Source organism: Mus pahari, chromosome 5 (genome assembly GCF_900095145.1).
Source record: "Mus pahari chromosome 5, PAHARI_EIJ_v1.1, whole genome shotgun sequence".
Classification (NCBI taxonomy): domain Eukaryota; kingdom Metazoa; phylum Chordata; class Mammalia; order Rodentia; family Muridae; genus Mus; species Mus pahari.
Window position 1 is genome coordinate 155,423,199 of NC_034594.1, and position 24,967 is coordinate 155,448,165.

The window sequence follows — 24,967 nt, forward strand, 5'->3', positions numbered from 1 at the left end:
CCCCCCCCCCCCGGTGCATGTGTGTTAAATGTCAGTCCTTTCTGTTATTCTCTTTAACAAATAGAGTAGTAACATTGATCCAACCTTGAAACCGCTCAGAGGCCTACTGCTATTGCAGGCATGTGTATACCATGTGTGTGGAGGTCAGAGGGCAACGGGGAAGTTGGCTCATGTGGTCCTTGGGGCTGCAGTTCAGGTCATGAGACCTCATGGAAGTCCTCTCCCCAGCCCATAGCTGCCGTTTTACAGGACGGTGATAATTGGGTAATCAGTGACTTGTATTTTTGAATGTTGGGTTTTTTTTTCCAAAAACAAATACCTTTACAAGTAGATTTTGATAAATTATTTGTACTTTGTCATGGATGTAATTTGGATCTGGACTAGTCAGCAAGTTGATAGTAGATTGGTAAAGCATCTGTAGTCAGTACAGCTGTTGGCGCTCAGTGGTACAGTCTATACAGAATCTGGATAACTGCCTTCTGTCTTGTTGCAGGAGAAACTGTTGGTGCTAAGGAAAGCTGGACTCGATGGTCTGTGAGACCCTCCCCAACCTTAGCACTTTACTGTCTTAGCTCCAGTTCTGCCCAGGAAAATGCAGCGAAAAGTACTGTAGTGTATTTAGAGTTTGTGTCTAAGTGTGAGAGACGGACAGTATTACAACAAAGCATTGTGCTTCGCTGTATTTAAAAGATTGGGCTGTAACATCATGCTGCTGTTGAGATAGCTTGCTTCCTTTCAATTCTAAAAAATGTTTTCTTCTTACAGATTAGCAAGACACTTACAGAAGGAGGCCCAAGCTCAACACAATAATTCTGAATTCACAGAAGAACAAAAGGTACCATAAAGCAATCTCTAGGTGCCTGTGATTCCCACTGATAAGGAAGGAGCTATAATGTTACTGTATTATGTTCTCAGGGATGACCCTTTGCTATTGGATAATCAGTTGGTGTGTTCCTGCCTGGGCAAGACTGCCCTGTTCTCAGTATTCCTTGGTTACCTGCGTTCTTTGTGTGAGGTTGGACCTCATGGGCTTTTCCATGTCTATTTTGGCATGTCCATTGTTGGTGGGGTTTTGTTGTTGTTTTTGAGACAAAGTCTCTCACTATATAACCCTGCTATCTTGGAACTCACTATGTAGACCATGATGGTCTTGAACTCACAGCATTTCATCTGCCTCTGCCTCATGAGTGCTAGGATTAAAAGCATATGCCACCATGCCTGGATGACTCTGACTTGAGTCTGTTCATGGTTAGTTACTGAGCATTCCCTTTACATCTCAGTAGTCTTGTTAGTGTGACAACCGATTGTAACAGCCAATGGGAAGCTGCCAGGTGCTCCATTCCAGTGAATCCCCTGCTTGGTGGAGTAGGTTTTTTCATGTAAGTTTCTATGTAGAACATCCTGACTCATGATACTTAGAAAGCTTGTCCCTGTTTTAAGTCAAATTTAAGTGGTAATGTTAATTCAGTACTATATGCTTGTTGTATATTTTTAGGGTCCTCCTTTCTATCTCTGTCCTTTTCTCTACCCACATCTCTTCATTTTCTCTTTCTCTCTTTCTCTCTCTCTCCCCCCACCCCCAGCTAGACAGAAGATACAGAAGATGACTAGTTACTTAGATATTAAAAAAAATTAAGTATAGATTAGGTGAGATTATAGTCTTTGTATATGTTTAATTTTTCCTTATATAAATTGAATACATTATAGCACAATTACTTTATTTTTTTTTTTATGTTTTCTCGTAATGATCTTTTGAGCTTTCAACTTCCCTAGGCAATGACAAAATAAAAAAGCATTTACCTAGATTTTCTATACTGTACTAATTATGAACAATTGGTTTTTAAGCGAGTGCTAATAATTTAAGTCTAAAGTTAGACTTAGCTTATTTTCAGTAGGCCCAGGTGTCCTAGAACTCACTCTGTAGACAAGGCTGCCCTTGAACTCAGAGATCCACCTGCCTCTGCCTCCTGAGCCCTGAGATTAAAGATGTGCACCACCACTGCCTGGCTGCTTCATTCTTTTTTGTTGTTGTTGTTATTAATTATTAAGGTGTGTGTGAGAGAACAGTCTTCAGGAGTCGGCGCTTTCCTTCTGCCCTCACCCCTGAGGTGGCAGCTTGCACACCTAACATGGCTCTCTCTTCTGTTCCCTAGGCCATCTGGCTCCTCAGTGCTTAATCATAGTGTATTTGGACTCTGGCATGTCTAGACTTGAGTTACTCAGTCATGTTTCTGCACTGTATCAGTAAGAGCACATCATTTTGACCTCAAGAGCAACCGAGGTTGGGTGACATTTCTTAAAACAGTTGTGAACGACGCCTATTGTGCTATAGTGGAGTGCATTTCTGCATAAAAAGCTCTTGGTTCTACAGGAAGAAAAGTTTACATTTAAGAGTTTATTAGTGAACTCCCAGGTGTTAAGCTACATTTTTATCTTATTGGTTAAAAAAAAAATTCTTTATTTTATATTACAGTGTTTTTTTTTTTTCCTCCCTACAGAAAACCATAGGCAAAATTGCAACATGTTTGGAATTGCGAAGTGCAGCATTACAGGTAAATAGGATTTTTTTTTTGTTTTTTTTGTTTTTTTAATTTTTAATATGATTGTTCTGTGGAAACAATAGGCATTTATGCCAAAAGCTGTGTCATCTCAGAAGAGTTTAACAATTATTGGGGTTTATCAGTAGCATGCATACTTACATGAGTTAATTCATATTTTGTAAACTATAGAAGTCAAAGATAGAAATTTAATTTTTTCTATTACATTTAGCCTGAAAGTTCCAAAAAAATGCAAAACAAACAAAACCCAGTTTGGAGCTTTTCATTTTCTAATTTGAAAGCAAGAAATGGTTTTTGAATAATTTTAATAATTTGGTTTTTGCCACTTAAGAGACATAAGGTGCAGTGAAATCTTTGTAGTAAAAAGATGTAATATGCATATTTTAAATTTAGTCCACACAGTCCCAAGAAGAGTTTAAACTGGAGGACCTGAAGAAGCTAGAACCAAGTAAGTTTTATCTTCTGGTACTCTTGTGGTCTCTTTTAGGGAAACAATTCATTGTAGATATTAGCACTGTTTAGCATAGATGGTGATTTTCTCTTACTAGATAGTTATATAGCATCTTTTGAGTTCTTGTTAAAGTTCCTGCAATATTTGTAGTAGTTACAATTTGATGTAAATATATATTCGCCTTTGTTCTGTTTTGGTGTCTTTTATAACACTAGTTTCTTAGGAAAGTGTTTACAGCAGAGCCTAAGGAAGGGAAGAAGCTGTGGGTAGTGATGCCGTCCATCTACATGGCATGGAACTGTAGCCTGCTGCGGGCCTTGCTAGAAAATACTCCTTTGCTGAGTCTTGTTTTCCTCCTTTACAACTTTCTGAAGGAAGTAATTTCTTCAAATATTTTGGTGGTTAAGATGCTGCTCAAAAGGCTAGCACTTTTTTCCCCTTTTTTCTTTTTGTCTGGTTCAGATGACTATTTGCTTTCTTGAAATGTCTGCAATAAGGGCAGAGGTAAATATGACAGTGAGATGGTAGTGCATGGCTCTACGTGTGTTTGTAAATGGGGAAGAACAGTTTTCAGAGCCTTCTGTTAAGGCAGATTTCTAAGTAGGGAATCATAAAATCAGCATTGAGAACATGACAAAATCTTGCTGTGGTCACATTCTCTCACTGTCTAGTTGAGGAATGAGATGAAGTGACTAGCCCTGTCTCTCTGCAGCCCTTAGTCGCTGGGCAGGGCCTGAATCAGGGGAGCAGAGTTCCTATTAGTGCAGTCCTATTGGTGTCTCCACACCCTGGGTGTTTCATAAGAAGTCAAGTGTGCTTGTCATGGAAGGAGCAGGGCAGAAAGGATTGCAGAGTCTGTACCAACAGGAGTCAGGTTTCTGTTGTTTTGTTGAGTTGGTAGAGAGAAGCAACAGAGAACACAGGACACAGGTCTGCTGTGGTTCTGGTGGCTTTTCCACAATTGTTAGCTGATCAGATCTCATCTCTTCAGAGCGAGATCCCTCTGCATATGGCAAGAATTATGATGAACTGTGTCATTTCAATAGTTTTGGTTACTTTATGTAATACAGACCATAACCTTTTTGTTACAAGAACTATAATTTTATATTCATAAATAGTTTTTACCTGTACTCAGTATATATAGGAATACCAATCAAATATTGTAAAAGGTTTTAATTTTTTCTGACCACATTTTTTCATGCCTCGAGCTTTTATGATTTCTTTAAAAAGCATTAACAAATACTTTATGTAAGTTTTTTATTAGTAGCTTTGCTGAGATGATATTTAGGTATCATAGAAGTATAATTCCTACTTAAATTGTCTTGACTTTGCAGCCATCACCACAGTCAGTTTTAGGGTATTTTCATCACCCTCAACAGAAGCCCTGTACCCACTAGCATCAATCGTTTCCCTACCAATCCTGGCCTTCTCCAGTCTCCAGTTCTAGGCAACCATTAATTTAATTTGTCTATAGACTTGTCTATTCTGAACATTTTATACAAATGGAACCATATTTGGTCTTCTGTGACTGGCTATATATAAGATATTTTGGAGAAAAACACATTGGTGGCTTTAATAAGAAGATTGTCACTCTGAGTGAGGCTGGTATTCTCCTTGGTAGAGCACATACCCAGCATGTGAGAGGCATCCCCCAGAGCCACACAGAAGCAAACAGACAAAAACATCAAGGCCACAGCTGTCGTCGGGATGAGGGTGGCTCCATCAGAGAAACTCACGTGGTTAAAAAAAGAAGTAGGGTTCTGCTTCTTACAATTACTATTTTCAGTTAGGATTTTTGGGTTTTGTTTGCTTCAAACACAGTTTAAGAGTCTTGCAGAGGGCTGGGGAATGTGGCTTACAGGAATAAGGCCTTGGTTGGTCCTTTAGGGTTGCAGGTGAGGCAAAGGGGAGGGGTAGGGTAGATGGGGAACCTTATGCTAGGTGGGATCTATGAAGACTGTACACTGTTTCCTGTACCTCTCCTCCCAGTGCCTCAAAGAACTTGGATTGGTTGCTTTTCTTTCTTGCTCCCTCCCCCCGTTGTGTTTGTTTGTTTGTTTGTTTTTAAGTCATCAGCTGTATGACTTGACATTCGGGGAAATTCTCTGATCTGCCTCTTGCTCTGACACTCATATGTGCCCTTGTGCTTGCTGATATCAGGAATGGGTCTTGGGTTTGTTTATCCTAAATGCCATAGATTTCTATCTAGTTCAAATGCCTGAGGCGCTATTGATTTATGCCTTAGTGGAATATTAGACTAAAAGTGGCTTGCTGTTCCTCTTGCTTGCTTTTTTTAAAGGCTTTTGTTTTTATTTTAAAGATTTATATTAGATTTATTTTGCTTTGTTTTGGTGAGATGGCAAGACCTTGCCGTGTAGCCCAATCTTGTCTGAAACTCAATTCTCTCCTGTCTTAGCCTCCAAAGTACAGGAATTATAGTAATTTTCCACTAGCTTTGCCTTCATTTTAATATATTTTGAATTAATATAATGCTTTTCATTTGAACTTCTTGACCTTAAAAAAGTTGTTTTATGTCTATCTTCTCCTATATATCTAGCTGTCTGTCTGTCTGTCTGTCTATCTATCTATCTATCTATCTATCTATCTGTCTATCTATCTATAAGAGTAGAAGGCTCACCAACGGTCTGAGTAGACATTGAGGATAACTTAAGGACAGCATGTAGGAGTTGGTTCTCTACTTCCACTGTATGGGTCCAAGGAATCAAACTCAGGTCTGAGGAATCAAACTCGGGTCCTCGGACCTGGCATCAAGCTTGTTTACCCACTGAGCCACCTGCTGAACCCGTCTCCATACTTCTGGATGATTAGCTTGTTTTTCTGGAAGGAGCATAGCTATGTCTCCTTTACCTCAGTAGGACAAACTCTATTAATTTTTTGTTTATCAAAGTTGGGCACCTAGGAGTTATTTCTACCAGAAATATTTTCTGCAACTCAGTGTTTACGCTTTAGGTGAAATATTCTTAGTCAAGCTATCCCTTGGATATGACCCTTCAGTGTGTTGGACTGAGGTGGCACATTTTGCTGATGTTTTCTTTCCTTAGACTCTGAATCCCTTGAGCTGCTGTCTGAGATTGTAGGAATTCTAGTACCTTTTGGTTTCCTCTCCAGAGCGCACTGCTTATCCCAGCCCAGTTCCCCTAATTCCTCTCCATAGCCATCCTTTAGAGCACACAGAAATCCCTCTTTCCTGAAAGCTTTCTGGGCTCTGCTTAGCCTCAACTAACAACCTCTCCTCCTCTCCACTTTGTGCTGTTTTTAATACCCACTGTCAGACTCTGCCCTGCATTTCCCTGGTTCCTATTTATCCCATTCTTCTGAGTCCTTACAAACAGCCTTTGGCTTCCCCATGCACAGTCTATGCAGTGCTTTGTCTATGGGGTAAACTTGGTTTGTGCTGTATTCAATAGATTTGAGTGTCTTACGAGGGAATCTTCTTACATAGCTTAAAAAAACATTGAGAATGAAAGTAGTTTTCCATCTTTGCCTACCGTGAAGTGATACTATAAGAACATTTATACTGTAAGACATTTTCTTATTGCTATAAGAGCATGTGTTGAATTTCCACGTGTGTCATTTTTTAGAGAAGAAGCTACCAGGTGATGGCAGGTCCACTCCAGCAGTCAGAAGGGCTGGGAGCTCTGGATCTCAGTAGGAGAGGGAGGGCACCACTGCTTGTGAGTGCTTGAAGCTGAAGGCTCATGTGAGTGGTCCTAGCTAAGGAGCTGGAAAACACTTGGTGAGGCCTGGGGAGAGCAAAATGGCTCAGAGTGCAGGGCACTTGCCTCCAAGCCTAAACCCCTGAGTTCAGTCCCTGGGACCTACACAGTACAAGGAAGGCACCTGTTCCCAAAAGTTGTCCTCTGACTTCCACAGTGCATGCACTCAAAGTACATAAAACATACCCAGAGACACATGCGTGAAGCCTGGCTTGTGGAAGCAGGCCGATGGTGTTGGTTGTTTATAGAAGCACATGTGCCTTCGGGGACCACAGCAGGGCCTCAGATCCCCTGGAACTGAAGTTAAAGGTGGTTGTGAACTACCTTGAGTAGGTGCTTGGAACTGAATTGTGGTTCTCTGAAAGAATAGTACATGCTCTTAAACTCTGAGCCCCCTCTCCAGTTCTAAGTTAATACTGTCCAAAGCACTGATACCTATAAAAAGTTTACAAAATGCAAAATATTTGCAGTTGTGGTAACACATGCCTCTGTGTGATTATTCTACTCTGAAGGCAGAGGCAGAAGGATTAGGAATTCAAGTCTAGCCTCAACAATGCAGGGAGTTTAAGGCCAGCCTGACCTGCATAATAAAACCCTCTGTCCTAAGGGAAAATATTCTTTTTTTTTTATGTGATTTTTTTATTATTATTTTCTTTATTTACATTTCAAATGCTATCCCGAAAGTTCCCTATACCGCCCCCTCCCGCCCCTGCTCCCCTACCCACCCACTCCCACTACTTGGCCCTGGCCTTCCCCTGTGCTGGGTCATATAAAGTTTACAAGACCAAGGGGCCTCTCTTCCCAATGATGGCCGATTAGGCCATCTTCTGCTACATATGCAGCTAGAGACNCGAGCTCAGGGGGTACNGGTTAGTTCATATTGTTGTTGCACCTATAGGGTTGCAGCCCCCTTCAGCTCCTTGGGTACTTTCTCTAGCTCCTCCATTGGTGGCCCTGTGTTCCATCCAAAAGCTGACTGTGAGCATCCGCTTCTGTGTTTGCCAGGCACTGGCATAGCCTCACAAGAGGCAGCTATATCAGGGTCCCTTCAGCAGAATCTTGCTGGCATGTGCAATAGTATCTGGGTTTGGTGGCTGATGATGGGATAGATTTATCCCATGCATTCTATCAGATCACCACAGACTAAGGCTGATCATCAACAACAGCATAAACAATAGAAGGCCAACACTCACATGGAAACTGAACAACACTCTTCTCAATGATAACTTGGTCAAGGATGAAATAAAGAAAGAAATTAAAGACTTTTTAGAGTTTAATGAAAATGAAGCCACAACATACCCAAACTTATGGGACACAATGAAGGCAGTCCTAAGAGGAAAATTCATAGCCCTGGGTGCCTCCAAAAAGAAACTAGAGAAAGCACATACTAGTTAACTGACAGAACACCTAGAAGCCCTAGAACTAAAGGAAGCAAATTCACCCAAGAGGAGTAGAAGGCAGGAAATAATCAAACTTAGGGCTGAAATCAACCAAGTGGAAACAAAAAGAACTATTCAAAGAATCAACCAAACCAGGAGCTGGTTCTTTGAGAAAATCAACAAGATAGATAAACCCTTAGCCAGACTCACTAGAGGGCACAGGGAAAATATTCTTTATAACTAATACAGCGTTCAACTTGTTTTATATGTTTAAGGTTGGCTTTTTCTCATAAGACATGATTTCTGTGTCATATCTAAAAGAATGACAAATGCTGTCATCTTTGCTCCTATTTTTAGTGTTCACCATGATACCAAGTGAGTAATTTCTGGTTACTGAGGTAATGGTTTATTGTAATCATAAAGTTCAGAAGGGATATTGTTATTTTTTGAAAAGGCAGAACTTCTCTGTGAGAGAGGAAACGTAGGATTCTAGTCAGCGATGGTGGAAAACTGTGGTGAGTCCTGATTCCGGCAGGGCAGCGCAGGGTTCTACTTAACTCTCTTCATCTAACCGTCTGGGAAGGACGTGGCATTCCCTTTCTAGGATTGGGACGGCACATTACTTTAGCTTAGTTATGCAAGTGTTCATCATTGGAATTGTAGGGCTGGGATTTTATTTAAACCTACTTTGGTCTTCCAATAACTTTCTCTTGCTTGTAAACTTTGTGTTATTTGAAGAAGCCAGGCTCAAGCTAGATGTGGTCAGATGTGCCTGTTCAAGAGACTAAGGTGGGAGGACTGTCATGAGGTCAAGGCGAGGCACTGTCACATAGAGAATTCTAGGTTGAGGTACTTAGTGAAACTGTCTCAGAAGAAAGGCTCCTCACTCCCACCCCAAAGCTCCGCTTCCTTCTCTGAGCCGCTGTTGTTCTTGCTTCTTCTGGAATACTGGAGGGCTCTGACCCCAGGTGGCCGGGGACAATGCTCTATCCTGGTTCATAGCTCCAGTGTCTTCTTACAACATAGTTTTGAAGCACTGACCCTGTGGACTTGGGCTGCTCCACCATCTCTCTTCCTATTCACACAGCTTCCTGTGTGTCCGTCCTATCAGTAACCACATTCGTACATGAGCCTCTTCACTTGGTGGCATCTGTTGTCTGTTTTTCTTGAGTTTGCTCTAAGGTCCAAATGGGAGTTTTTGATGAGTGTATGTCTCAATCTAAAACCTGTCCACAGCCAGCATTCATGTTTGAAGACTTCCTTTGAGGATAAGCTCTACTGAGTCTAGATCTGTAATATGTTAAAAATGTAATGCAACTTTATCATAAGAGAAGCATCAGAAGGATAACTTTTCTGCCACAGACCTTTGTAGTTTTATGCCATTGAGAGGCCAGTTTTATTCAAGACAGAATAAAATATGGTGTGATGCTCTTCTGCTGTCTTCTCGCATGCTCATATTTATATGATATCTGGTCTACTTGTGGACATGTTTGTTGTCTGTCTGTTTTTCTTGAGTTTGGTTTAAGATTCATTTAGGGGTTCTTGATCACTATATCCTAGGAGAGTCTAAATCATTGTGGGCAATAAGTACAAAGCTACTAAGAAAAGGAAGACGGTAGAAGAGTATGGGTAGGAGCTAAAGAGAGAGAGTGCAAGTCAGTGAGAACTGTGCATGCTGGCTTTTCTCACTGGACTCAGCACACACACTGGCTAACAACTGACAGTCATTACCACTGGTGCCCTCTGGAAGTTTAAAGGCAGAGTGCTGAGCACTAAGACACAAGAGCCTTTTGTGTTGCCCATTTCAGACTGTGAGTTCACCTACGTGTAATTTGTAGCTTATTATGGGGACCTATAAGGCGGGAAGTAAAACACCGAGTTACCTATTTAGTTCACTTCTGCAGATGCACACAACAGCACCACAAAGCACCTCCCTCTGTTTTATGTGCCCAAAGGGAGCTGTGGGAGGTGAGCAACCACAGCCAGGACACAAGACCATGTTGTCTAGAGACTTCTCTTGAAGATAAACACTACCTTGTCTATATCTGTAATATATGGAGATATACAGTAAGTTTTACCATAAAAGGAATATAAATATAACCATGCTAACACAAACCGTATCAGTTTGGTGATAAGTTTTGTTAAGTTTTCGAGGAGAAAACGTAAGACAGCATAAGATATGTTCCTGCACCTCTCTCATTTTCATCTTTAGTGTCAGTCCTTTGATTAAAGCAGTACAGGAAGAGGTGCCCCATGTCTCACCCAGGACCTTGTACATAGTAGAAAAAGGGTTGGGGAGCTAAGTTTCCTCAGACCTTCTACAAACAAGTGCATAGTGGCTCTGGAAAGATAATCTGGAAGTTTAAAAATATATTTAAATATGCTGGGCAAAATTGATTAAAAAAAAATAGCTCTCTGAGTTACAATGTTTTGTTTTCATAGAAAAATTCATGTTTCTTTGTCTTTTTATTATAGTCCTGAAGAATATTCTTACATATAATAAAGAATTCCCATTTGATGTTCAGCCTATCCCATTAAGGTATTCATATTTATATTCTTCCCTTACTGTCTTCTTTATACCTGCTTTGCAGATACGTCTGTTGTTGCTTTATACACTTTGGGGTCATTGATAGTGATTGATATCAACATTGGTAGCAATATGTCAACCTCTTAAAATACTATCCTGTGGAATACTGTTTTGAGGCTTTTTTGGCATACGAAGTGTTATAGCTCATTGTTTAAGGTTTGTTTGTTTGTTTTTCTTTTCTCTTTTCCATATAGACGGATTTTAGCACCTGGTGAAGAAGAGAATTTGGAATTTGAAGAAGATGAAGAAGGTGGTGCTGGAGCAGGACCTCCTGATTCTTTCTCTGCTAGAGTTCCTGGTGAGCGTCCTATGCAGCACATGTACTGCTTTATCCTGCAGGACTTGTGGAACTTACGTTGCTATTTTCTACTGGAGAGGAAAGCTTCTCCAGTGCCTTTGACAACCGTAGGCAGTTTCATGGCTAGGTCACCATTAGTGGTTGTTTTAGGCACATAGTGGGGTTCATTGCCTTAGTGGTCTTGAGAAAACGTGCTGAGATACACCGGCACTCACAGCTCACAAGCATACTGCTCACATAAACAGTGAGGTGTTAAGGGATGAACAGAGGCAGATGGAAGCCCTCATCAAATCCAAGATGCCAAATGCCAGCCACAGGTCAGCCTTGCAAGCAGGCTTTGCCTCGGGCCTTCAGTATCAGCCTGTGTCTGTGGTACTTAACCAGTCTTTAACCAAATCGTAGTTGGTGTACCTTCCCCAAGAGGAATAAAGGATGCACACTGAGCCTTTTTTATTTGTGGACAAGCTTGGGTGAAGATCTTCCTTCCCTATGAATGTAAATAACATCAGGGAACTTACACACGGTAGCTATTATGACTGGTGGTCTTTTTCAGGTACAAGACATTAATTCTAGTCTGTTTTGCTTCTGAAGACAGATATTTCTTTCTTTTTAAAATGTTATTATTACATTTTCTCATTTTTAAAATTTCACGTGTTTTGCTTGCAAGTATGCATGTGCACCATATGCATGCCTAGAGTCTGCAGTGTACCAGCCATTATTACTGTTGAGTTCAACACAGTTTTATAGAGATGTTTTAAAAGCACCAACTATGAAAGAAGTCATTAAGAAATTCGACTATCTTAGCATGAAATTCTCATAGAAGACACTGTTAGAGACCAGGCTCATCTAAGCAGCCTGTCTGTAGTGTTAGACAACAGCAGTGTTTGCTGTCTTCTGCTGAGAGTCATGAGAGGCCTGATGGGGACAGAAGGACCACGGGTGCCCTAGCTCGTTGGTCATGCCTTTCCTGCTCTGGTGCCACAACAGAGGTGTGTCCATGGTGTGAAACTCAGCAAGCTGCATTCAAAATTTAGACATTTTACATGTGTGTGTTGTGTTCCAGTATAGTATTTTTTTTTTTTTTTTAGGAAAAAACCCTCTTAAACTCTTTGGTTTTTTTTTTTTTTCTAACATATTAGAGATCTCTTACAACTTAATAAGAAAAGGACATTTCAACACCCTCTTCAGAAAGGAGAAAATCCAAATGCATGATTTAGTACAGAAAGGTGTGCTGCCCTGTTGACTCAGAGACCAGAGGAGCTGCAGCCAGATCAGTGCCTCTCCACACCTAAATTAATCCGAGTAAAGCACTACAGAAAACCAAAAGCCCGAGGACTACACAGCACTCACTTGCCAGTGCAGCCCTGAGCTGCTTTTTACTAAGGTGCTAAGTTTCAAACTCAGGTTGCCAAGAAAGCACTCTTAGACACCGAGCCATGTTCCCAACCCATCAAGTTTAGTTGGTGAATGGAAACATTTCCAACGTTCAAATTGCTCTTCCAGAATAGAATGAGGAAGAGAGCAGCAAATTCGGCTTTAATAACCTACCTAGTAATTGAATCTAGGAATACTAAACTATAAACTATAACTAAAAGATTTCCTGGTCTCTGCTCTCAACTGCCCCCTCCCCACCCCCATCCCTACTCTGGCTTTGTTGTTTCTTGAGACAGGGTTTCTCAGTGTAGCTCTGGCTATGCTAAAACTCCATTTGTACTGGGATTAAAGGTGTGAGCCACACCTGGCCTCTTTTTTTTTTTTTTTTTTTTTTTTTTTTTGGCCTTCGTGTATGTGCACCATGTTCATGCAGTGCCCTCAAGGGCCAGAAGAGGGCATCAGATATCTTTAGACTGGAGTTACAGAGGTGGTGAGCTGCCATGTGGGTACTGGTACTTGAGCCCAGGTCCTCTGAAAGAGCATCCAGTTATCTTAGTTGCTGAGCCATCTTTTCAGCCTCACACACTTCTCAAGCTTCAGAGTAACAAGATTTTCCTGTCTTTTTTTCTTAGAAGTTGATATTGAAATGTAATGTGTGTCTTTACGAGTGCACTGAATATGTGGTTTATGTGAATGTACTTTCTTAATTGATTTTGTGCTAGCTTAGAATTAGGCTTCCTTAGTAACATGAACATTTAATGAGCTTGCCTTAATAATTCTGCTTTTATGGTGTTTGTGGGGTATGGAGTGCAGATTTATCTTGCATATAACTAAGTATTTATTCCCAGAGAATAACACCAAGCCAGGTGTGGTGGCACATGCCCAGAGTGTCCATTCTCAGGAACCTAAGAACATCCTAAAAACCAAAAAGGAATAATACAGTGTTTGAGATTGTTAGAAAGCAAAATGTTAATGCCTGCCTGGTTGCTAAGTTACAAGGGAGCCTGCTTGCTGAAAGTATTTCTGATGGCCTAATTGTCACTGTGGTTCCTCTGTTGCCAGGTACTTTATTGCCACGGTTACCATCGGAACCAGGGATGACGTTACTCACCATCAGGATTGAGAAAATTGGTTTGAAAGACGCGGGGCAGTGCATCGATCCCTACATCACAGTCAGCGTGAAAGGTCAGAGCCCCGTGTGTGGTGTCCTTCTGCCAGACACCACGCTGCTTTCCACTTGGAACGGCTTGTAGAGCCCTGGCTCCTCTGTCTGCAGCAGCTCACTTTAATTCACTTTATGGTAGGAAGTCCCCGGAACTGATCTTTAGTCCTTCAGTGAATGCTTCTGATAATTTAATAAATATATTTTTAAATGTATAGATTAGACTCACTTTTGCTTTTGAGTTTGTCCTTGTTTCTTGTTATACTTCATATTCCAGACCCATCTAGGGAGCTAGCTAGCCATGCACAGTCCTCTTAGCAGCAGAGACAGTTTCCAGAATACAGAATTAAGAAAATACCCTCCTTTTCCACAGGTATGTAGGTTGAATAGCCCTTTGATTCCTAAAGCAGGTTTCCATAACGTGAATACTGAAGTGGAGGGTGAAAATGGAGATCAGTCCCTGAGACCACTGCAGGACAGCAAAGTTTGTTTTCAGAGTTAGAAAGTGTGATTAAACTGGTTGCTCCCCCTGCATTATTAAAAACTTTAGAGAACACATAAAGAGACCTTGTTTGAAAAAAAATTACTAAGAACGTTATTATTGATTCATAAGAGTCAAGTCATCATTGTCAAGAAGTGACTGCACAGTTAATATAAGTGGTTAACTTGATGTTGCAGGTTAAAACTAACCAGACAACCAGATGTGAGCTGAGATTAAATGGAGGCAACTTGTATCACTTGTAGAAATAAGCCCAGATCCATAGGTTCATTAGTAATAGTGAAAAGAAATTTAGCCACAGAGAAAATTTGAATAAGCAGAGACCATGATTGAGATAACTAATGGTAATCCTTTTAAGTAAGTGGTTCTCAGTCTTTCTAATGCTGTGACTATTTAGTGCAGTTCCTCGTGGTGTGGTGACCCCCAACTATAACACTGTATTTGTTGCTACTCATAACTGTAATTTTGCTACTGTATGAATCATAGTGTAAATATCTGACATGCAGGCTGTCTGATAAGTGATCCTCAAAGAAGTCACAGCCCACAGGTGGAGCACTGCTGCTTTAGATATACCCAGCTATCAAATGTGAAAAAGTAATGTGCTCTGCACATTGTTTGATAGACCATTTATAGAATGATATAACTCATTCAGGAAGGTATTTTTGAATTAACTATGAAATACTGAATGATATGCAGTGAATATTGTTACCTTTGCATGTGTGTTGAGCTGAAACATGATTTTGTGTAATAATCTTTAAGAACTGAAATAATCAGATGGACCTATCAAATTAATATCTTTGTTGAATAATAAATACATTATTTGTTAAGCCTAATGCAGAATTTGATTAAGTGGGGATTCCGGGTCCAGGAAATTACAGCCAAATCCAGTAACTGAGTATACCATTTGGCTGTGGTAAAGCAGGTTATGTTTTAGGAAACATAACTAGAATGTAGGTACAATGTATACATTTCTTCACTGATGAAACAGGGGTTTTTGTGTGTTTGGTTTTTTTGTTTTTGCTTATTTGGTTTTGTTTCCTTTTGTTTTGGTTTTGGCAGCTCTCATGCCCATCTGACATGAATACAGCTGAGGAATTCTGACTTCATTCTAGATTTAAGGCCTTTCCAGCCATGCCCTTGATCATTGTTGGGAAATAGTGGCTGAGGACTGGCCACATTGTAACAGAGTATATAAAGTCCAGATTTTTTGCTGCACATATGTTCTTTACCTTTGTTTTGTTTTGTTTTGTTTTGTTTTGTTGTTGTTTGGTTTTTTGTTTTTTGTTTTTTGTTTTTTTTTTTTGAGACAGGGTTTCTCTGTGTAGCCTGGCTGTCCTGGAACTCACTCTGTAGACCAGGCTGGCCTCGAACTCAGAAATCCGCCTGCTTCTGCCTCTCAAGTGCTGGGATTAAAGGCATGTACCACCGCTGCCTGGCAGTTCTTTCCTTCTTAAAGATCAAATTTGATCTCCTGCAGACTTATTTTCCCAACCCTGTCGTCTCCATCCTCTAAGTTCAGCTCACTCCACACACCTATGGACCACAGCAGTTCCAGGCCCCTGCACATACAGGCAGATCTCTGAGTTCCAGGTCAATCTTGTCTACAGATGGAGTTCTAGGACAGCCAGGGCTGTCTCAAAAACAAAAAGGAGGTAGGGGTTGAGAGCAGAGACCAGGGAAACTAATTTATAGTTTAGCATTCATAGATTCAGTTATTAGGTAGGGCACCGGAATCCCTCCCCTATCCCACCTCTGCAGGATATGTGGCCTTTGGCGGTCAGTAAATTTGATTGTCCCTAAGTGGAAACTTGTTTCTCTCTAGATCTGAATGGCATAGATTTAACTCCTGTACAAGATACTCCTGTGGCTTCAAGAAAAGAAGATACTTACGTTCATTTTAATGTGGACATTGAGCTCCAGAAACATGTTGAAAAGTTAACCAAAGGTTTGTGACCATAATCTTTGTCTTCCTATGGACAGCACTCGCTTGAGTATGTACACAGTGGTCCTATCATAGTCCACATCTGGCAGAAGTCAATGTCACCTGCATAGTTGAAGAAATCCAAATAGTCATGTTTTTTAAATGTTGAAAATGGGTGGTGTGTTATCTGTATAATGGCACTAGAATATAAGTTCTTTACTATTAAAATGTCAGGCTTGGGAGATGGCTCAGTGGGAGGACCTGTGCTAAACCCATTGCACCCATGTAAAAGCTAGGTGTGACAGCCTGGGAGATGACACATGAGTGCGTTCTTGAGGTTTGCTGACCAGGCAGCCTAGCCCCAGGCTCAGAGGGAAACCCTGTCTCAAAAAGCAATGTGGAAAACTGATCTAGGAAGATATTGACGTTAACCTCTAGCTTCTGCACGTGCACGCACGCATACTTGCATGGCAGCTTTTTTCATTCTAATGAGTGGATAAAGGGGGAACTCCTGAGGATGCTCTCAAACCCTTTCCTTCCACTTGCACTGAATAGAAAAATGCAGAACATGTAGTTCATCGGAGGGAAGATGAGAAAGAGCCACCTTTTAGCACAAATTCTTACAGTAAATATTAGCAGTTGCCATTTGCCCACTGATGTTAGTGTTCTCTGCAGAGAACCTGAGACTCAGCTGCAGTTTCTGAGATGCCAAGCTCTGTAGGAAGTGTGTGTGAAGTGCATGCCTTTTAGAAATCGTTCCTGCAGCCTCTGGAGGGTGACGCTTTGCTTCTCAAAGCCAGAGCTGTAGCAGAAGCAGCTCCCTGCCTCTGATAGAGGAGCATGGTGCAGCACAGCAAGTGTTTTTAAAGTCCTTCAGGTCATTGATGGACTCCAGAACTTGAAACTCCCTTAGAAGAGGATGTGTCAGAGAGTTCTGGCTAAGGAAGAGACTGCAACTCCAAGTGTGCCTTAACGCACTGGCTTTCTCCCTGTTACTTTAAATCTATTTCTGACTCGAAGGCGGACAGTGGTGGACCTCACTGTGCTCTCTGACCTGATGCTGTCGAGTCGTTGAGCCATAGCAGGGCTTCACCGCTCCTTTGCTCCAGTTTTGAACCTAATCTTTAGTCACTATAGTTCATTAACTTTTCTGTTTCTAAACCTTTAAGTCATCTCAGCACATCCTAATTTTACACTTCTCTTAACAAGTGTGTGGAGTGCAGAGGTCTGCATACCAGGACATCTTGTTTCTTATGATATACATGAGTAAGAAGGATGGTGACCTGTTTGGACTCAGGATTTCAAGCCATGCTTTCAAGATATGTGACCTGATAGCCCCAGAGTCTCTTTGATAATTAGGTGTGCCTGCTATTGGTGTAGGGATGAGAAGAGATACACAGCTCTGTGGGTCTATAGGGGCCTGTGCTTAGGGAAATTGGTCCCCAGTAGCCTGATTGTTGTCATACTTTTATGTGAAGGCGAGTACATGGCCAGTGCCCATTTTTCCCTCCCTCCCTTTCCCCTTCCTCCCTCGCTCCCTCCCTCCCTTTTTCCTTCCCTCTCCTTCAAGTTTGTCCTGAGTGGGCTTTTTTGCTTGATTTGTGAGATGCCTGTTTGCATCCAAGTACCAGGACCGTTGACACATTTTAGAACATTGTTAAACATCAGTTCAAAGGTGTATGGTCATAAAGTAGATGTCTGTTACAGTTTTTAAAGATAGGACCCAGCACCACCCTGGTCAAAGCAGAGTTAAGGAGTGAGACGTGGACTTGCATTGTCTTCCAGGCCGGCTTAAGAAGGCGGTTGTCTACACTGGTGACTGTCTACACTGGTGACGTAACTTATTTCCCTAATCTTAGCTGTTTTTCCCTTCATGATAAAGAACCTAACTGTCAGTCTGTGTAGGTGTATAACAATGTAACTCCCTTATACTTGATCCAATCAGCTTGATTATTGTTGCCTTTATACCCTTCCTTCCATAGCACATCTTGATGTGCGTGTCAGCAGTGGCAGCGGTAAAATACACAGCTTAGGACTCTAAAGCAGGCGTTAGGTAACTGTTAACACTGTGTGACTTGTGTTATTTAGATATCAAGGTTTGTTTTAGGAGGAAGCAAAACTGATGAAGCTTGAATGTTTTAAAAGGAGCCTTGGCTGCCAGTCTGCCCAGCACATTACATGTGTTTTATCTCTCTAGACTGTGCTCCTTTTCTGGGATTTTGTTTTGTTTTGTTTGAAATTTTTTCTACGTGTGATTATCTTAGTTTGGGTTTCTATTGCTGCAGGGAAAGACCATGACAAAAAAAAAAAAAAAAAAGCAAGCTGGGAGGAAAGGATTTATTTTATTGGCTTACACTTCCATATCGTTCACTTCATATCATCACTAAGTCTGGGCAGGAACTCACAGGGCAGGAACCTGGAGGCAGGAGCTGATGCAGAGGCCATGGAGGGGTGCTGCTTGCTGGCTTGCTTCTCATGGCCTGCTCAGCCTTTTTGCTTATAGCACCAGGACCACCAGTCCAAGGATGGCTCCACCCACAGTGGACTGGGCCCTCCCTCTCAATAACTAATTTTTAAAAATGCCCTATAGCTGGGCAGTGGTGCACACACCTTTAATCCCAGCACTTGGGAGGCAGAGGCAGGCAGATTTCTGAGTTCAAGGCCGGCCAGGTATACAGAATGAGTTTCAGGACAGCCATGGCTACACAGAGAAACCCTAACTCGAAAAATTCTTATGGAGGCATTTCCTTTTTTGAGGTTCTCTTCTCCGATGACTTGCCACAGACTAACTCCTTTTTTGGGTCTCCTATCTGTGTGGAACAGGTCTCTGGTGGCAGATAGACTAAGGAGTCGGATGGGAGAGAGCGTGTAGAATCTGAGTGTCAAATTCCCATCCGACTCCTTAGTCTATCTGCCACCAGAGACCCGTTCCACGCAGATAGGAGACCCAAAAAAGGAGTTAGTCTGCGGCAGAATGGCGCCTTCGAACAGGGATACCGGGGCAGGTTAGTCTTTCTTTCTTTCTCCTTCCTTTTTCTTTCTCTTCTTTATTTCTCAGGCATGGATAGGATTTCATTACCGTTCTGCAGTCGAACTGCTAAGGATAGACCAATTAAGAACAAAAAATTAATTTTACCATGTGCCAGTCTGGCATTAAAGCGTGTTTAGATGGCTCACCAGCCGTAGTAAAGGCCTACGCTGTGGTGGTGAAAGGAGGGAAACTCAGCGCCAATTTTAAGAACATGAGTGAGAATGAAAAGCATTCTCAGGGGAATGAAAGCTGCATGTTTCCGTTGTAAGAAGCCTGGGCACCTGAGGAAGGATTGTAAAAACCCCTGGGGGGGGGGGGGCGACAAGAAAAGCCAGGCAGAGTTACAGTGACACAAAACAAAGGATTGCATACATCAAAAGACCAAGGGAACCAGGCAGCTTAAGGAGGAAGCCAGGTGTAAAGCTAGTCAATTGTTAACCCCCACCACCAGGGGTACCCAGTAAATGCTTGATTATGCTATTCCTTTGGGCCTAGTGAAAAAGCCTGTTTCAGAGGGTTCTGCTCTAGCAGACCGTCTCATGAATAATGCAATACCACAACCCCCTTATTTCCTAGGCCTTGGTAAATACTTGCATATGATAGTAACTTCCAGTAAAATACTGTAAGACAGCATGCAAGACCCTCCACAATATCGCAGGGACAAATCTGGGGCATTCTAGCTATGGGAATACCAAGGTTCCAGGAGGCTGAGTTTCCTTGAAACTCTTTGCCTCGTGAGTGCTTCCGGGCCTCTCTGGCCTGTCAAGCCGACTTCACTGGAGTGGGCATGATAATCAAGCTAACATAAAACTATCTAGCACATTGGTATACATGAGTTTGTGTGGGTTCACATGTATATGCAGGTACACCTATACTTGTGTGCATATGTTTATGGAGGCCCAAGGCTGCCAGTGGGAGTATTCTTCAATTACTCTTTCTTATTCATTGAGACACATTTCTCAGTTGAACTCAGTTCACTGACACAGCTATTCTTCTTCCTAACCATTTTGCGCTAGGAGTACTGTCTCTTCTTCATTCAAAGCTGGAATTGCAGGCAGGCCACCATGGCCACCTGTCAAATGGGTTCTAGGGAATCTGGACTCCAGTCCTTGTACTTGCATGACAAGTGTTCTAACCACTGAGCAATCTTACCCTACTTGATATTCCTTAGTGATTTAGTCTTGAGTCAGTCTTACTCGGGAAGGTTTGCTAGACTTTGTAGAATTGGTTGATATAGAGAAATGTTAGATACAGCAGACGGTGGTGGTGTCCCTAGCAGCCAATAGTCATACCTCAGCAGACTGTATTTAACAGGTTACTTTGCAGATTATGCAGATCACTGCTTTTTCATATGCTTCTGGTGAGTAAAGAAAGCTAATTAACACAGAAGGTGCTGCCTGTGGTTTATATGTTTTTCAATTTCTTAGGTGCGGCCATCTTCTTTGAATTCAAACATTACAAGCCTAAAAAGAGGTTCACCAGCACCAAGTGTTTTGCCTTCATGGAGATGGATGAAATTAAACCTGGGCCAATCGTAATAGAACTGTAAGTTTTAGGAATAGCAAATGAATGGAACTTAGGGGTCAATCAAGCAGAATATTTTAAACAATAATCTTTCTTTTGTGGTTACAGATACAAGAAACCCACTGATTTTAAAAGAAAGAAATTGCAATTGTTGACCAAGAAACCACTTTATCTTCATCTACATCAAAGTTTGCACAAGGAATGATCCTGATACAAATAACCAAGAACTTGTGTGAATTTCCCACTCAGAAACCATCATAGCTCTGTGTAGCATAATCACCCTTCAACAGGCAGGAAATGAGCCCTACCCGTGCCAGCTGACCAAGCAAGTCTATTGCAGCCGGACCCCAGATCAAAAGTTCAGCACGTCACTGACCTGTCATTCCTTTGGACACAGGTTTATTGTAGATTTGGAAACATTTTCACTTTTCTATTAATTGTGCAATTAATAGTCTATTTTCTCATTGCCACTACCACCCTGTTTCCCAGACAGCACTGTTGTAGATGTGCAGAACTTGAGACAATGCAGCAATAAGAATGTGCTAGAGTTTACATCTCTGCTCACTTCTGCTCCAGTATGCTCTTCTGGTTTAAATGCCACGCTGTGAGTTGAAGTGGGTAGAACTGCTCTGAGAGGAATTGGACTAGTTACATTGCCTAGCAAAGTCTCCGTAGAAGAGACCTAGCGTGATGCCGTGGGTCTCCTGCATAGAAAGTGTGACCTGGCCAGATGAGAATCCCACATGGAGTGTTCCCCGGATGGCCAGATTGATTTCTGAAGAGAGCACATGTATAGTCAGGTGGATTATCTGTTCTTCTCTATTGTACTGCTAATTCTTTCTGGTAGTTCTAGGGTTAACATTGGAACCATCTCAGAATAACTATGGATTTTAAAATGTGTTTACAGTATCTTTTAAATTGTATCATTTTGGAACAGTTGAGTCAGATGTCAAGATGCTGCGGGATAACTGCTGCTTTCCTAACCACCCATTGTGAGACCGTAAGACCCATACCTCTCCTTAGTATGCAAAAATCTGGAAAGACTATCTATTTTTTTAATATAGGTAGATAGGATTGCCATTTATGTCCTATTTAGATATACAGTCATTCATCCATATGAAAATATGCAGGTCACTAGTTTATTTTGAATGGACTATTTACTTTTGGTGTAACAAGGCATAAATAAAACTTTGAAAGCACATGATGGATGGTTGTTACACAGAACATTAGGATTCATGAGGGGCTTTCTGTGGGTTAGACATGCCATGTATTTCAATATTCACATGTCAGTGAACAGTGCATGAGGGGCTGCACTGTCAATACTGGGGCTGTTTTTAATAGTATAACCTCATCACACCATTCAATATATTTGCTTTTTCAAGTAAGTAACCACAACGAAGATGTTTTAAACTTGTCCTTCAAGAGATCTAGTCTTGACTTTCATTCAGCACCTACTCGGCCACTGTTTACTAGATAGAGCTTAATAAAAACTGTATTTCAGGGGCTGGCGAGATGGCTCAGTGGGTAAGAGCACTGACTGCTCTTCCAAAGGTCCTGAGTTCAAATCCCAGCAACCACATGGTGGCTCACAACCATCCATAACAAGATCTAACTTCCTCTTCTGGAGTGTCTGAAGACAGCTACAGTGTACTTACATATAATAAATAAATAAATCTAAAAAAAAAATTTAAAAAACTGTATTTCAGGTTCAACGTGAAAAAAAAATCTACAACTAAATTAATCTTGATTGGGTAGTTCCAAATGCTAAAATTATCCCATCTATAATAGCTCTAGGGGGAGGAGATTTTTGCCTTAAATTAGCTCACTGTCCCACTCAGGCTTTGAGTTGTAGGTCCCCAGACTGTAAGCTCCTGGGGGCAAGAGCCGCATCTGTCATGGAAGGGTCTAAGGTACTTGGCAGTACTCTGTACCTGGGGACTACTCAGTATATTTTGTTTGATATTGCTGACTAGACATAAAAATTAATTCCTTAAAACCTATTATTATTAAAGTGTAGCAAAGACTGTACATTGTCCTTTCTCATTTCTTACAGATCATAAAAGACAAATAGCAAGGTGGTACTTTTCTGTGCTACAGCACTGATCGTTCACACAAGCATGGCTTATATGAACCACAAATGCCTGCTGTCAGGGTTAATAAAGCACTTTAGTGGAACATGGTGTTAAAAATTAAAGCTCGCTGGGCACTGGTGGCATACATCTTTAGTCCTAGCACTTGGGAGGCAGCGGCAGGTGGATTTCTGAGTTTGAGGTCAGCCTGGTCTACAGAGTGAGTTCCAGGACAGCCAGGGCTACACGGAGAAACCCTGTCTCCAAAACAAAACAAAAAGAACAAATAAAAAAAAAAAATTAAAGCTCAGCTTTAATTCAGACCTGAATGACAAGATTGTCTTATAGCAATTAACACAAAAGCACTCCCCACTTCACAAGTTGAGTTTCCCTTGTACTGAGCAGTAGCCTTGCCTCTAGCAGTCAACCAGAGGTGCTTTCAGGCTGAGGTGCTGCCCCTTCCTAGTGAGCTTTAGCCATTCAACCCAGAAACAGCTGGAGGGGACTTCTGAAACAAGAACTTGTGAGTCTGATTCAACTGAGGTGTCCTGTCCTCTGCCATCCGTAGATACACAGGCTTTTGTAGCACAGGATGTCTCATCAGATGGGGCTGAGGAAAGGCAGTAATAGACGGGCTCAGAAGGGCACAGAAATGCTACAACTGAGGTTTCTGATGATTTTTATGATAATGATAGAATAAAGGCCTTTAGAGGGAATATCCTAATTTTGAATATTCAAAAAAAGGTTTACCTTTACTATTTGTCTTCTTAGCTTGTATAATTTTTATTTTATATGCCCTCTAAATTTAGGTAATCAAGATAGCTGAGGCAGGAGGATAGCAAGTTTGATCAAGGCTGGACTATATAGGTGAGATCTTATCTTTATAAAAAAAAAAAAGGCAAAAATTATAAATTATATTTTCACAGTTTTGTGTCCCAAGGTTGACAGATACTTTCAAGAAGTGTTTGCAATTTAGTATTATTTTTATATGGTTAAAAATGGCATGTGTGGCTAAAAAGATGGTTCAGGAGTTAAAAAGCACTTTTTGATCTTGCAGAGAACCGGGGTTCACTTCCCAGCACCCACATGATGGCTCGCAACTGCCTGTAACTCCAGTTATAGGGATCTAGCGCCCTCTTCTGGCCCCATGGGTACCAGACATAACACATGTTGCACATACATACATGCAAGCATGCAAGCAAAATGCATGTGCATAGAATAGAAAATAGTTTCAAATTATATACACTCTCCTGTGCATTTTCTTATAAAACCTTGTGTAATTCTGGATTGGGGTCAGGCAGGCTGAACTCTTACTGGAGGGCTTACAACTCCCTTGGAACTCCTGCATTTAGAGAACCTGTCTTTGTATGTCTTCCGTCATTGAAGATTTTATTTCACATTGAAGCTTTTGCTCATTTTTTCAAAATCACCAGTGGATTTAACTTCCCAGCAGTGACATGATGTGCCCTAGGTTTCAGTCATTACTTCACAGGACCTTAGAGTGTGCAGTGTCACAGTAAGCTGTTTTTACTTGTTATAGCAGCTTACACTGCTGCAGCAATTTACCTTCACTGTCTGTCTTCTTAGCTTGTATACTTTCTATTTTATATGCCCTCTAATGTGCTGCTAAAGGTACTGTAAATAGTCTCGACTACTTGTTTTAAAGACAGAGTAAAAGAGTGCAAACTTAAGTATGACACAATACCAGATTCCTAAACTTACCTGACTTATAAAGAAACAGCAGTGTTTGAATACTAATTTCTGAATAGCATCTGTTAAAGAACTGAGCCAGGCGTAGTAAGTCAAGCCTGAACTTCCAGCCTCTAAGGAAGCTGAGACAGGAGGGCCATGTTGGGTACAAAATGAGACCCTCGCTCAAAACAGCCATGTTACTGAGCTCAGCCCATAGTTGAGGATGTACATTGGTTTTCTGATCTTTCTGCCTCATGGCAGCTTCCTGATTCTTTGCTATACTCCTTGAAAATCAGCTGCAAGGTGATATGAGAGAAAATAGAATATACATTTCTAAAAAGAAATTATCTTACAGTCATGGCATATGATTTTTATCTTGTTAGTCACCCTTAGTGAAAGAATGGTTTTAAAAGCAACAAAATACCAGGTCAAATAATTTTATAATGTCAATTTTTTTCCCCACACGTGCCACAGCACGTGTACTATAATTCTTGATAGTAGTACAAATTCATTCTCAAGCTTGAGCACCAAGAAAGGGCAGTCATGTAGAATGAGTGGGCCTCTGGCTTATTTGAAAGAAGTGGAGGCTGGAGAGATGGCTCAATGCTTAAGAGCACTGACTGCCCTTCCAAAGGTCCTGAGTTCAAATCCCAGCAACCACATGGTGGCTCACAACCATCCATAA

General features: G+C 41.3%; 1 protein-coding gene across 1 annotated transcript in view; it reads left to right on the plus strand.

Moving 5' to 3' along the window:
• The window catches only part of Aida (axin interactor, dorsalization associated), a 27,950-nt gene extending 6,230 nt beyond the window's left edge, over positions 1-21,720 (plus strand). Inside the window, exons 2-10 of the mRNA XM_021197413.1 lie at positions 766-835; positions 2,499-2,552; positions 2,952-3,006; positions 10,601-10,664; positions 10,907-11,010; positions 13,447-13,569; positions 15,868-15,990; positions 20,425-20,542; positions 20,630-21,720. Of these exons, the coding sequence (XP_021053072.1) occupies positions 766-835; positions 2,499-2,552; positions 2,952-3,006; positions 10,601-10,664; positions 10,907-11,010; positions 13,447-13,569; positions 15,868-15,990; positions 20,425-20,542; positions 20,630-20,726 (808 nt within the window). The 3' untranslated portion in view covers positions 20,727-21,720. The remainder of the gene's footprint in view (positions 1-765; positions 836-2,498; positions 2,553-2,951; positions 3,007-10,600; positions 10,665-10,906; positions 11,011-13,446; positions 13,570-15,867; positions 15,991-20,424; positions 20,543-20,629) is intronic.
• The last annotated feature ends 3,247 nt before the right edge of the window (positions 21,721-24,967 follow it).